The 14083-nt window shown below is 43.6% G+C and overlaps 1 protein-coding gene across 4 annotated transcripts in view; it reads right to left on the reverse strand.

Moving 5' to 3' along the window:
• The window catches only part of TNIP1 (TNFAIP3 interacting protein 1), a 58938-nt gene that overhangs the window by 5522 nt on the left and 39333 nt on the right, over window positions 1-14083 (reverse strand). For all 4 annotated transcript variants that reach the window (XM_077137434.1, XM_077137437.1, XM_077137433.1 and 1 more), the window contains 5 exons: window positions 13475-13564; window positions 9581-9646; window positions 9169-9300; window positions 4016-4144; window positions 739-864 (listed from right to left, as the gene is read on the reverse strand). In XM_077137434.1, coding sequence (XP_076993549.1) covers window positions 739-864; window positions 4016-4144; window positions 9169-9300; window positions 9581-9646; window positions 13475-13564 — 543 coding nt within the window. The remainder of the gene's footprint in view (window positions 1-738; window positions 865-4015; window positions 4145-9168; window positions 9301-9580; window positions 9647-13474; window positions 13565-14083) is intronic.

The following is a 14083-nucleotide window of genomic DNA, read 5'->3' on the forward strand; positions in this document are numbered from 1 at the left end:
ACCAGAGTGTGAGTGGAAGACTGGAATTCAGGCCTCCTGGCTCCAACAGCAGAGGACGTGCCAACTCTCCCAAGGCTCAGAGAGGCCCTGGCAAAGAAGGTGCTGGGCCCTCCCCCTGTGCGAGTTCCACCCACCACTCCAAAGCTGGCATCCTTATTACAGATCAGGGAGATGGCTGAACAGGAGCCTAGCATTAAACAGCAAAGAAGCACAGGGGAGAGATGGCAGGTCCTCTTTCAATCTTTCCAGTCCCTCAACAGGAAAAGCTCAGATTTATGCTAGCCTCTCTTTAATGCCTTTCTAGAACTTGCTCATCTCCCTTCAAAGAAGGGAAATAGGTCTTGAGTTCAGACTTCACTAGGCAAAAGTATCTGGGCTAATTTAGTATTTATTATTTACAGTTACTTTATGGCAAATAATAAACAGACTTTCCCATTTATAGTAAAGGTATAAAGTTGCCTCTTAAATACACTGATTTAAAGTAGTTCAGTTTTAAAATATTAGGTATCAGCCTAGGTAGGGTATAAATCAGAAAGGTGGTAGCGGAATGGCCTAAGTTAAGGATATGCTGCTGGAAAGGAAAAACCCATAAAAAGGCAGAGGTCCTAGACAATTGTCAGAAAGTGGACTGACTGTTAATCATAACATCTGCATGACTCCCACCCCCATCCTGGGCCCTCAGGAATGCTCCAGCTCCTACTGTGCCCCTCTCACCTGACTTCCTTCCCTCAGCCTCACCTGCTGCTTTAGCAATTCATTCTGTGTGACCAGCTCCTGTTTCCTTAGGTGGCCCCCAGTTCCTTCTGGGCTCCCGAGTGTTGGAGATGATGGGGAGGCCTGGATGCTCAGTGCTTCCTCCAGGGCCTGGGATCAGGAAGAGATGAGACCATCAACAGAAGCCCCTGGAAGTCAGAGGCCATTGAAGTGGTCATCCTCAGGGTCTCCCTTCCTGATAATAATCACCATCACCACTGCTATTTAATAAATGCTGCCCTATTTATTAATTAATAACTCTACATACCCATTTCATTGAGTCATTTCCACAACCCTATGAAAGGACTATCACTATCATCCCCATTTTACAGCTGTGAAGACTGAGGCTCAGAGGCTTAAAGTAACTTGTCCCAGGTCACATAGCTAGTAGGTGGTTGTGCTGGTTTGAAAGGATGTATGTCCCCTAGAAAAGCCATATTTTAATCTAAATCCCGTTTTGTAAAGGTAAAATAATCCCTATTCAATACTGTATGTTTGCATCTGTAATTAAATCATCTCCCTGGAGATGTGATTTAATCAAGAGTGGTTGTTAAGCTGGAAGAGGTGACATGTCTCCACCCATTTGGGTGGGTCTTGGTAAGTTTCTGGAGTCCTATAAAAGGAAACATTTTTGAGAATGAAAGATTCTGAGAGAGCAGAATGTCAGAGCCACAAAAAGCAGCTCAGCATACCTCATCTCAACACAGGCCTTTGGAAATGCAGAAAGGAATCACCCGGGGGGGGGGAAGTTGTTGGAACCCAGAGGCCTGGAGAGAAGGCCAGCAGATTGCCCTGTGCCTTCCCATGTAAGAAAGAACCTCAGAGGAAAGTTAGCTGCCTTTCCTCTGAAGAACTAACAAAATAAATCCCCTTTTATTAAAAGCCAACCCGTCTCTGGTGTGTTGCATTCCGGCAGGTAGTAAAATAGAACGATGGCAAAGCAAGGATTGAGACTCAGCATGTATCTTAAAACAGCAGGCTAGATTTTCCCCATGTAGAAGGGAGAATCTTCTCTTGCCTAAGCAGGAGTGGCTCGATTCTTAGCACCCAGAACCAGAAAAAAATATTGAACCCTTTGGGGAAGCTTCAGTCTCCCTAACAATTACCCTGCTCTGAGGGTCTTCAGCTGCAGCAACCCATTCCCACCCAAGCCAACCCTTGCATCCTCAGCTCTTCTGTAGTTAGAGTATACTTGCTTTTCATTTCTACTTATTTAATAATTTACCTTTCTCATCCTGAAAATGGGCTGAAACATCATTAAATGATATTTTGAAAATAAAAAAGGATAAAGCAAACTTCATCTACCCATTAACAAACTACTTTCTTTTATGTAAAGAGTTTCTCACATTTTCTTAAAAGGTTTCCTTTCAATGTTTTCTCCCTCAACACTGTTTAACAAGTAACTTTAGAACTTTGGGACACCTCTCAAGACTTTCACAACTGGCCACCATTTTTGACCACCTGGACTTTTGCCCTCTGGATGGCAGGGACTCGGCTTGCTGTGCCTCAGTATTGCCCATGCTGCCCAATGTGGCAGGGAACAGAACCCCACAGACAGAGGCTCTCAGGCTGCCTCCTGCCTCCCCAGAAGTAGGGGGAGATAATGGAGCCTTCTCCACTTAGACTTGGACCTCTGCTTGCTCTCCTCGGCTACCCCAAGAGCAAACTTGGGAGGCTCTGAATGGAAGTCATGGCTCCACTGCAGCCTCCAATGCCTGCTGGTTTAGAGGAACACATGGAAGCCCAGGCACAGGGAGTGACTTACCTGAGGTCATGAGCAATGCAGGCAGCCCTTTATGAGGCATTCACATGGGTGGCAGCCCCAAGTATGCCAAGAAAGCCTGGAGGGCACTGACCCTGCCTTGGACAGCTCTACCATAAGAACCATATATAATATCCTGCCCAGATTTAGACTCCCAACTCTCCCACCTCAAGACAAACCTTTTTTTTCCCTCTTGGAGCTCAGATCCCCAAAGCCCCAGATTTAACAAAATCACTGCTTATAAAACACCAAAACTCTACATGGGACATGACTCCCAGGGTTGTAAATCTCTCTAGCAACATGGGACAAAACAACTCGGATGAGCTGGGACCCGGTATCAAGGGACTGAAAAAGCCTTTTTGACCAAAAGGAGGAAGAGAGAAATGAGCTGAAATAAAGTTGCAGTGGCTGAGAGATTTCAGAGTCGAAAGGTTATCCTGGAGGTTATTCTTATGCATTATATAGACAATCATTTTTAGTTTATGGTGTATTGGAATGGCTGGAATCCAGTAGCCTTGATTCTTAAAGATGATTATATAAAGATAAAATTTTTACAATGTAAACAAAACAAAACACACACACACACACACCAAAACTAAACAGAGAGGGTTAAGTCAGCAGGGATGGGGCCTGGTAAATGCCAAACTTACTCCAGAACTCATTGTGAGCAGATCAAGAAGCAGAAGGGAAGGAAAAAACAGGACAGCAGGAAAAGCTGAACCACAGACTCAAGAATCTCTCCATGCCTTTGGAGAACATGTCCTTTCAAAGCTCCCTGCTGTCAGCTTGCAATCCTTTTAACTCCTGCACTGGACAGTGGATACTATTGGGTGGTCTACCCAGGCTTCAGATGTCAAAAGTTGCAGCCCAGAGAGGTTATAATGGCTGCCCTGAGACTAGAATGAAAATCCAGCCCTGGCCAGTCCTGTTACCACTCTGCCTTGGCTCAGACCAAGGTTCTGCTTTGCCCATCCTCCAGCCTGGCATGTCCCATCTCCCCAAATCCCACCTCCCACAGTGGGAACCCTTGGGCTTGTGTTCAACCACTCCCTTCAGTGAGTATTTACTGAGTGCTTGGTGCCAGCACTGTGCTAGGCCTGGGAAACACCGTGATGAAGATGAGGACCTGTCCACCCCTGGATTGGAGGGCAGATAAATAACTTCAAGAAAATGTAAGTTAATCTTGCCTGAATGGTTAAGGGGGGTCAGCCCACTGAGGTGTCAGGCGGGGAGAGTGGCACTTTGAGTAATAGCAGGTGCAAAGGCCTGGAGGTAAAAGGGCGCACAGGCTCCTCCAGAGGGTAGATGCCTCAGTGTCTGACATGGGAAGGTAGGGGAGACTGAGGCAGGTGTGACACCAAGGTCCTTAGTATCAGCATCCTAACCGAGAAGTTCCCTCTGCAGGGCTGAAGGGTTGGGGGTGCCAAAGAAAGGCTGTGCTCTGCAGTTGGGCTTAGGGAAGTCCTGCCCATCAAGGGGGACCAAGGCCAAGCCACCCACCTTGTTGAGCCTCTGGATCTCCTTTTCCTGGTACTCCCGCTGACGGGTGAGCGGGCTCAGCTGATCCTGCAGGTACTTGACCTTCTGGCGCAGTTCCTTGGCCTCTGTTGTCAGGTGCTCCTTGTCGGCCTGCAGGAATACAGGGGGTAAAGCAGGAGGCTTTCCCCCACCCTCTCACTCATGCATGCCTCCTCTCTTTCACTTACTCACTCAACACACGCAAGGTGCCACACCTGGGATCAGAGGGAGAATGCCCATTCAGTCCCTGCCCTCAAGGCAAGAGGCAGCTTGGTTGAGCATAAGGCCCCAGATCCTAACGCCAGCTCTTCTACCAACTAGCTAAGATCTTGGGTGCTCTTACAGTTCTCTCTTGTCTCAGCTTACCTATCAGCTGAATATGAGTCACAGATAGGATTCAGGAGGTCTGTGAGCCCCCAAACTGAATGCAAGCTTTTTGTCTATGTGCAATTTTCAAAGGAGAAAAGCCATAATTTCCACCAGATTCTCACAAGGTCTGCTATAAAGTTATACGCCATTAATAATTTGTAAAGGACCGATAACCTCTAAAAGACCTTTCAGCTCTTCCAGTCTCTGAGCCTTGGGGAGAGAGGATACTTACAAAAGTAGATATCATGTAAGGCACTTTACACAGAGAAGCAAATAGAGCCCTGCGGGGTTAAAGAAAGAGCACCACATGCAACCACTGTGGAAGGCAGTTTGGCGGTTCCTCAAAAAGCTGAATATAGAATTGCCATATGACCCAGCAATACCATTGCTAGGTATCTACTCAGAGGACATAAGGGCAAAGACACAAACGGACATTTGCACACCAATGTTTATAGCAGCATTATTTACAATTGCAAGGAGATGGAAACAGCCAAAATGTCCATCAACAGATGAGTGGCTAAACAAACTGTGGTATATACATACGATGGAATATTATGCAGCTTTAAGGCAGGATAAACTTATGAAGCATGTAATAACATGGATGGACCTTGAGAACATTATGCTGAGTGAGACTAGCCAAAAACTAAAGGATAAATACTGTATGGTCTCACTGATATGAACTGACATTAGTGAACAAACTTGAAATATGTCATTGGTAACAGAGACCATCAGGAGATAGAAATAGGGTAAGATTTAGGGTAATTGGAGCTGAAGGGATACAGACTGTGCAACAGGACTGGATAAAAAAACTCAGAAATGGACAGCACAGTACTACCTAACTGTAATGTAATTATGTTAAAACACTGAATGAAGCTGCATGTGAGAATGATAGAGGGAGGAGGGCTGGGGACATAAATGAAATCAGAAAGAAAGATAGATATTAAAGATCGAGATGGTATAATCTAGGAATGCCTAGAGTGCATAATAATAGTGAAATGTACAATGTACAAATTTTAAAAATGTTTTGGCATGAGGAAGAACAAAGGAATGTCATTATTGAAGGGTGCTGAAAATTGATAATTAATACTTTAAAATGTCACCTTATATGTGAGACTAAAGCAAAAAATCTTTGTTACAAAATTTATATTTTGACTAGAGCATTTCCTAATATAACTCATGTAGATAGTTTGATTGAATGTCATAAGTACTTGGAATCTCAGGCAGCACATGAGATTTTGTTGGTTTGTCCAGAGTGATGCCCCGATGAATCCCAGAGTGATTTGATCAGTGACTGGAAAAGTATTTGTAAGCCCCCTTTGGGGAATGGTGAGAATGGGGAGAAATTCAACTTCCCCAAGTTGAATTCTTGATATTCTCACAAGCAGTGTGGACAACCAAAGCTATAGGCTGAGCCCCCAGTCTTGGGGTTTGTTCATATGAAACTTAACCCCTCAAAGGATAGGTCAAGTCTACTTAAAATTTAGGCCTAAGAGTCACCCCCAAGAGAGCCTCTTTTGTTGCTCAGATGTGGCCCCTCTCTCCAGCCAACATGACGAGCAGTCTCACCACCCTCCCCCTCTCTGCGTGGGACATGACTCCCAGGGGTGTGGACCTTCCTGGCAACGTGGGACAGAAATCCTGGAATGAGCTGAGACTCAGCATCAAGGGACTGAGAAAAACCCTAGAATGAGCTGAGAATTAACATCAAGGGATTGAGAGAACCTTCTCGACCAAAGGGGGAAGAGTGAAATGAGACAAAGTGTCAATGGCTGAGAGATTCCAAACAGAGTCTAGAGGTTATCCTGGAGGTTATTCTTATGCATTAAGTAGATATCACCTTGTTGTTCAAGATGTAGTGGAGAGGCTGGAGGGAACTGCCTGAAAATGTAGAGCTGTGTTCCAGTAGCCATGTTTCTTGATGATGATTGAACAATGATATAGCTTTCACAATGAAACTCTGTGAATGTGAAAACCTTGTGTCTGATGCTCCTTTTAGCTACTATATCAACAGAAGAGTAGAACATATGGAATAAAAATAAATAAAAGGGGGGAACAAATGTTAAAATAAATTTAGTTTGAAATGCTAGTGGTAAATGAAAGCAAGGGGTAAGGAGTATGGTATGTATAATCATTTTTTTTCTCTATTATCGTTTTATTTCTTTTTCTAAATCGATGCAAATGTTCTAAGAAATGATGAATATGCAACTATGTGATGATATTAAGAATTACTGGTTGTATATGTAGAATGGAATGATATCTTAATGTTTTGTTTGTTAAGTTTTTAATTAATAAAAAAAAAGTTAAAAAAAAAAGAAAAAGAAAGAGCACCACAGCTGAGAAGAAACTAGGGAAGGCTTCATGATGGAGGCACCATTTCCAATATCCACTGTGGAACCATGAGGGTTTCTTTTTCTCAGAGCATCCCAGCTGGGGTATGGCCTCTCTACAGGATGGGAAATGAATGGCCAGAGAGGGAGGGTCCTTACCCAAGACTACACAGTAAACTGGAGCTAGAACCCAGTTCTAATTCTGATGCTCTCTCCCCTTGTAAGTCAAAGGAAATGCTTATGAGGGGGTGGAGGTATAGTATAGTGGAAAAACCAAAGCAGGGACATACTCCAAATAAATGACATATTTCTATGAGTAAGTATGTGAGACAAAGGTCTACAAACAGACATACCAAAATGATAACAGTGGATGGCCCTGGGGAAAGGAGGTAGGCAAAGGAAACTTTCACTTTCTTTTTCCAAATTGTTTGGATATTTTACAACTGTGCATTCCCATAATATGGATTAGGAGATTCATATGATATGGATTAGGAGATAGGCCCTAGGGGTTAATAAGTTTACATTTCCAGCCCTGCCATTTACCTCCTGTGTGACATTTCTTCAATATTCTGTGAACTGCTTCACTGTAAGATTACTGAGCAAGAGGTGGCTGACAGCAGCCTTGGTCGGACTTGCGGCAGTTCTGGAGTCCTCACTTAAGTGGCTCCAGGATTAAGCATGGCCACTATCTCCATGTGTCCTTATCTACAAGGCTATCCTCAGACTACCATGGTCTTTGAAACGTCCTACCTTATCCCCACTAATAAGGGAGAGCTGCCAGATTCCATGGATTCTTCTCTCCTATGGATATGAGCATGAGGGGCAGGGACCAAAGAGCTAGGATATCTGGCTGCAAGTCACGAGATGTGACTCTGCACCCTGGAGAAAAGATAGCAAGTGTCTTCCCTAACACATATTTTTAAGTGAGGGGGAGGTCAAAGAAGCACGCTGACAGCACTCAAATAAAGCTACCGGTATCACAAGCTGGTAAGAGGGAACTCTGAAATGTAAATCTATGCTAAGAATGTCCATTTTAAAATTAAGTAAAAGAAGTCCAGGCCTAGTTCATGTGAAAAGGGAAACATCATGACACAAATAAAACCTCCCAAGAGTTTGGGAGTCCAGCAGCCTTTCTTCTTAAAGCTGCTGCAGGCTCCTGAAGAGCTTGGCTATGTCAGGGACACAAGTGACAGCACATATGCCGCTTCCTCAGGGAGACCTGTTCTGGACCCCAAGACTGAGTCCGATCCCCCTTCATGCCCTCTTCTCTGATCCCTGCAGCTTCTTCTCTGTAGCACTCAGTGCCTTTTTGCTTATTGATTTACTCCTGTGAGGAGCTCCTTCCTGGGGAGGGCAGGACTGGACTGTCCACCAGTGACTCTGGAAGTCCACCACAGTTCCTGGGGCATGCTCTAAGAAGCAATGACTGGATGTTCAGGAATTCAACGAAATGAACTCCTAAGCCACGAAAAAACATAGAAGAACCTTAAATACATATTGCTACGTGAAAGAGGCCAGTCTGAAAAGGTCACTAATTATCATATTCCAACTGTATGGCATTGTAGAAAAGGCAAAACTATAGACAGTAAAAAGATCAGTAGTTGCCCAGGTTGGGGTGAGGTGGGATGCAGGGAAGGATGGACAGGTGGAGCACAGGGCATTTTTATGGCAGTGAAACTACTCTGTATGATGCCATCCATGATGGTGGATATATGTACGACATGATACCTTTGTCAAAACCCATAGACCTGTGCACAGAGAGTGAAACTTGATGTAAACCATGGGCTTTAGTTACTAATAATGTTATCAATATTGGTTCATGAATTGTAACAAATGTACCACACTAATGGAAGATGGTAATAACAGGGGAAACTATGTTTGGGATAGGGTAGAGCAAGGGGTAGAGGAATGCTCTAAACTTTCTGTTCAGTTTTTCTGGGGAAACCTAAAACTGCTCTGCTCTAAAAGTAAGCTTATTAAAAAACAAAACAAAGCAATGACTGTATGAGTGAATAAATGCCTAACGTTTTAGTCCCTGCTTCATAGACAGCCCTTAGTACCCTACGCATTGAGCAAGGCCCTACCACCCACCAACTACAATGAAGCAGGCTTAGTTGAATCTGTTTTACTTTCTGTGCTTCCTGGAAAGCATCCCCTGTACTTCAGATTTAAATTAAATAAAAATCTCTTCTGTATGAAAATAGGAAATCTTGAAAAACAATACTGAATCCAACCTCCTATATTTCCAGTGAGAAACTGAGGTGGAGAGAAAGAAAGTGCTTTTTCCCATGGCCACACAGCCCTCCAGCACTAGAGCTGGAGCTAGGATACCCAGCCTTTTCTCTCCTGGCTGGTTTACTCCACTGAGCTTCCTGCTAATAAGTAGGGGAGAGCAGGCCTCCCACAGTCGAAACTGCAGGAACCAGCAGTCACACTTGCCTCCTCCATTTCAATCTTGGACTTGGCCAGGAGGAGCTTGCGGTCAAAGTCACGCTGCTTCTGCTCCCGCTCAGCCTCCAGGTCTGTCACCTGCTTCTGTAAGTCCACCAGCTTCTGGCGCAGCTCAGTAATCTGAGTTCAGAGGAGAAAGAGGTAGTGCGTGAGGGCAGGGGTGTGGGATGCGCCTATCTGCAGGGCACAGGCAAGGTTTGGCCTCCACCATGACCCCCAACACTGGTAGCCCCCAACTTCTCCCCCTGGTCAAGCCAGGACTCAGTTTGGGCAACCACCATGGTACAAGGCTGTGGAGAAGGAAGCAGCAAGATTGAGGCTGCAATGCCCTAAGAACACAGCCAGGAATCTGGGGATTCCATCTCTTTTCAGCTTTGAGTTCCAATAACCCCCAGGTTACCTTTTGCTCATACTGCTGCTTCATGGACCGGAAATGCTGGTCCCACTGTTTGTTCACTTCGAGCAGCTGTGAGGAGAAATCAGGGTTAGCCAGAGATAGGAAGATAATGGGTGGTGGTTATGGCTGCCCAATACCGTGAAGGTAATTAACAGCACTGTATTATATATACATATTTTTATTATATTTTTGAATGTGATTAAAAGGGAAAATTTTAGGTTGTATGTATGCTACTAAAATAAGAACTTAAAAAACAACATAGGACTGTACAACACAAATGGTGAACCCCAATGTAAACCATGGACTATACTTAATAATTAAAATGTTCTTTCATCAGTTGATTAAAAAAAAAAAAGTAGAGAAGGAAAAACAACTCCCCCAAGACACAAGTTTCCCAAGATCCTCAGTCTGTGTAAATAGTGACTGTAGACAGTGCCTCAATCCCTCACTTCTCAAAAATTCACTTCTTAATTCACCTTTGCCAACCACCCATTTTACCCTTGCCAGGAGTTGTGGACTGAATCGTGTGCCCACAGAGACAGACTCAAACCTTACCTCCAGGGTCCTGTGGCTGTGGACCTTGGAAGGTCCTACTGAAATGAGGCCAAACTGAGTAAGGATAGGTCTTAATCCAAAATGACAGAGTTCTTATAAGTAGAGGAAGTTTGGTTGCAGTATAGTAGGAATGAGAAGGAGACAAATGGCCACGTGACAGAGGCAGAGGCTGCATTATGGATTGCCAGTGAGGCACGACTAGAATGCTACTGACTTCAGAGAAAACAATCTTTCCGACACCTTTATTTTGGACCAACTAGCCTCCAAAACTGTGCGAAAACAAATCCCTGTTGTTTAAGCCAACCAGTCTGTGGAATTTGCTGTAAAAGACCTAGCAAACTAGGACACTAGGAATGGAAGGCCAACACTAAGACATGAAATGGAATGTAGTTATGGTGCACAATTATGGAACACACATCTCTTTGGAGGGCCTTTGGGGATTAAGTATTAAAATATCAAGTTTCCATTTTCTTTAGCCCAGTAATTCCACTCTGAAAAATTTAACTGACAAAAACACTTGCACAAGTGCTGGAGAAGATGTGGAGAAAGAGGCACATTTATCCATGGTTGATGGGAATGTAAAATGGTACACTGCTCTGGAATGCAGGTCGGTGGTTCCTCAGGGATCTAAGTATAGAATTGCCCTATAATCCAGCAATCCCATTATAGGTATATATTCAGAGGCAAGGACACAAATAGACATTTTCACACTGATGTTTAGGGCAGCATTATTTACAATTGCCAGGAGATGAAAAGAGCTTCTGAGTCTATGGATAGAGGTGCCTAAGGGTACAAATGAGGGAAGGAAGGGGGAACTGTGGTATTTACATACAAAGGACTACTGAGCCACTGCAAGAAGGAATGAAGTCGTGAGGCATGTAACTGGGTGAATGAACAGGAAGGACAGTAGGCTGAATGAAATGACAGAAACAAAAAGACAAATATTATCATGCCTCACTCTCATGGACTAACTATAATACGCAAACTCAGAGAACTGAAATTGAGAGCATGGGTTATCAGGTTAGGAAAGGTTCCTAGATTGTAAGCTCTTACAGCAGTCACATATATTCAGGAGTTGTAACAAATATTTCTAAATTCTGAGATACTGAGCTATTTATTTATAAACAGGTCATTTCCTGAAACTTTGGGTATTTGTGACACCTGAGACCCAGAGATAGAGCTCTGAAGCTATGAAAATCAGCATTACCCCATACAACAACTGCTAAAAAAGCTGAAGTGATCAGACTTCATCTAGAGACATGCATGAAGCTGATCTGGATAGGACTAGGGTAAACGAGCATATGGGTAAAGGATGGATATGGCCCATATATTCAAACTTCAACCTCTGTGTAAGACCAAAGAGAGAAGTTTATTTGATGTAAAATTTGTATTTTGGGTAGCACATTATCTAATTTAACTTGTATGGTGAGTTTACTTGAACACCATAATTACATATCTTGAAAAGGGCATAAGATTTTGTTGGTTTGTACAGATTGGGGGTGATGCCCCAATATATCCCAGAGTAATTTGGGCAGAGAATAAAAATGTATTTGCAAAGTCCCCTTGTGGGCCTGGGGAGAAGGAAGGAAGGAAATATTCAACTTCCTCATCTGGGGAATTCCTGATATTCTTGCAAGTAGTAGGGACAACCAATTCAATAGGCAGGGCCCTCAATCTTGGAGTTTGCCCCTTTTGAAGCTTATTCCTGCAAAGAAGAAGCTAAGCCAGAGAACCTCTTTTGTTGCTCAGATGTGGCCTCTCTCTCTAAGCCAACTCAGCAGGTGAATTCACTGCCCTCCCCACTACATGGGACATGACTCCAAGGGGTATAACTATCCCTGGCCAACACTGGACCTGACTCCCGGGGATGAGCTAGAACCCGGTATCAAGGGAATGAGAAAGCCTTCGTGACCAAAGGGGGGAAGAAAGAAATGAGACAAAATAAAGTGTTAGTAGCTAAGAGACTTCAAACAGAGTAGAGAGGTTATCCTGGAGGTTATTCTTATGCATTAAATAGATATTTCTTTTTAGTTTATGATTTATGGGAGTGGCTAGAGAAAGTATCTGAAACTGTTGAACTGTGTTCCAGAGCCTTGATACTTGAAGATGACTGTATAACTATATAGCTTTTACAATGTGACTGTGTTATGGTGAAAACCTTATGTTTGATGTTCCTTATATCCAGGGTATGGACAGATGAGTTAAAAAAAATAATAATATTAAGGATAAAAAAATAAACAAATAATAGGAGGAGATAAAGGGCAAAAATTGGGTAGACTGAAACTGTAGGTCAATGAGAGAGAGGGGGTAAAGGGTATGGGATGTATTAGTTCTTTTTGTTGTTTTTATTTCTTTTTCTGGAGTGATGCAAATTTTCTAAAAATGATCATCATGAAGAATACACAACTATATGATAATATTGTGAGTCACTGATTATATAATATGGTTGGACTGTATATATATGGATACTTCTCAATAAAAATATTAAAAGAAAAACTAATAGCAATAACCAAAAAGGAATCTCAAAATGAATATATACATAAACATAAGAATTATGGAAGTCTGATTTTCAAATGTGCTAGAGGGCCACAAAGGGCAGAGTGGTTCAGGGGTCTCCTTGTTACTTCACCCCCAAGACACTGCTACACACCCAGCCGTGGTGGGTGACTCATCCCCTTTCTGGGAGCCCAACTGCCCTCCATCCCTCTACATATCAGCCAATGTGTAGAGGATTCAGCTATATGGAAAGGAGGGGGCTAGAAGGAACAGACTCCCTACGTAGTGAGAAGGTACGCACTGCACTTGCAGCCTATCAGATGTCCACCAAAAGAGAAGTGGGCTTCAATGTTATGTCTGAAAAAATGGGGGGTGGGAGATAAGGGAGGAAACATGCATTAGGTAAAAGGGATTAACCTCAACTTCTAGAGACTCTCAGCCAGCTGAAAGCAGTGCTGCAAGAAGGCATCCAATCCTTTCCTTGGGTAACAGCCCCTTCCTGACCCAGCTGTGTGGCAACAGATGAACCCTCAGTTCTCCAACCCTGATGATAACTTATCACAGCCTCTTTCCATCATGAAAACCTTCTGAAACCACCTGAAAAATTTTAGGCTTTGTTCCAAATGCCATGACCTCTGAGGGAAAGGACTAATCAAGAAGACAGACAGCTCAGGACAAGGCAGCAGATCTCTTCCATGAGCAGATACTTCAGTTGTCACCATAGCATCTCATCACGCTGACCTAGAACTAGGCAGAGCCAGGAAGCCAGGGAGGGCCTTTGTCCTGCTGGTTCTAAGAAAGGGAGGAGAGTCTTCCTTGATTACCCTTCGACACCTAGCCACATACCTCAGTGCGCTGCTGCTCCAGCATCTTCACCTTCTTCTCAATTGTACCCAAGGGCCCCACTTCTGGGATCTTGCCTGCTGTCATACTAGCCTGGGGAGAAACACAGAGGGACCTCAAAGTAAAGACTTAAAATGAAAACTCTCACCACTTAGTACTCTTATAAGGCACCCTCATCCCAGCCTACTTCACCCTCAAGACACTGCTACACATCCAGCCATGGTGGGTGACTCATCCCCTTTCCACGAGCCCATCAAGATAGTTCTTTTCCTTCTCTTACTCACAGCTACCACTATACCCTCTTCCTATCACTTTCCTTCCCACAGTCACTGTTTTTTTCTGCTTTAGCTCTGTCTCTAACGTACTGCCAACTGCCCTCCCCCTACACATCAGCCAAAAATCCTCTGGCCTAGAAAGCAAGTTATATATTTTTAAAAGTTTTATCAAACATTTATTTAGAAATTATTTTTTGAAAGATGCAGAAATAAATCTGGATGTGTGTGCATGTACGGTTGGTATGTGCACACGTATTTCCTAATGAGAGGGCCTAAAACAGTGACACCCCAGGAGTAGTGAGCACATTGAGTGCCCAGATTTTGGTTGCTAATACCT

The sequence above is a fragment of the Tamandua tetradactyla genome, chromosome 20 (genome assembly GCF_023851605.1).
Source record: "Tamandua tetradactyla isolate mTamTet1 chromosome 20, mTamTet1.pri, whole genome shotgun sequence".
NCBI lineage: Eukaryota > Metazoa > Chordata > Mammalia > Pilosa > Myrmecophagidae > Tamandua > Tamandua tetradactyla.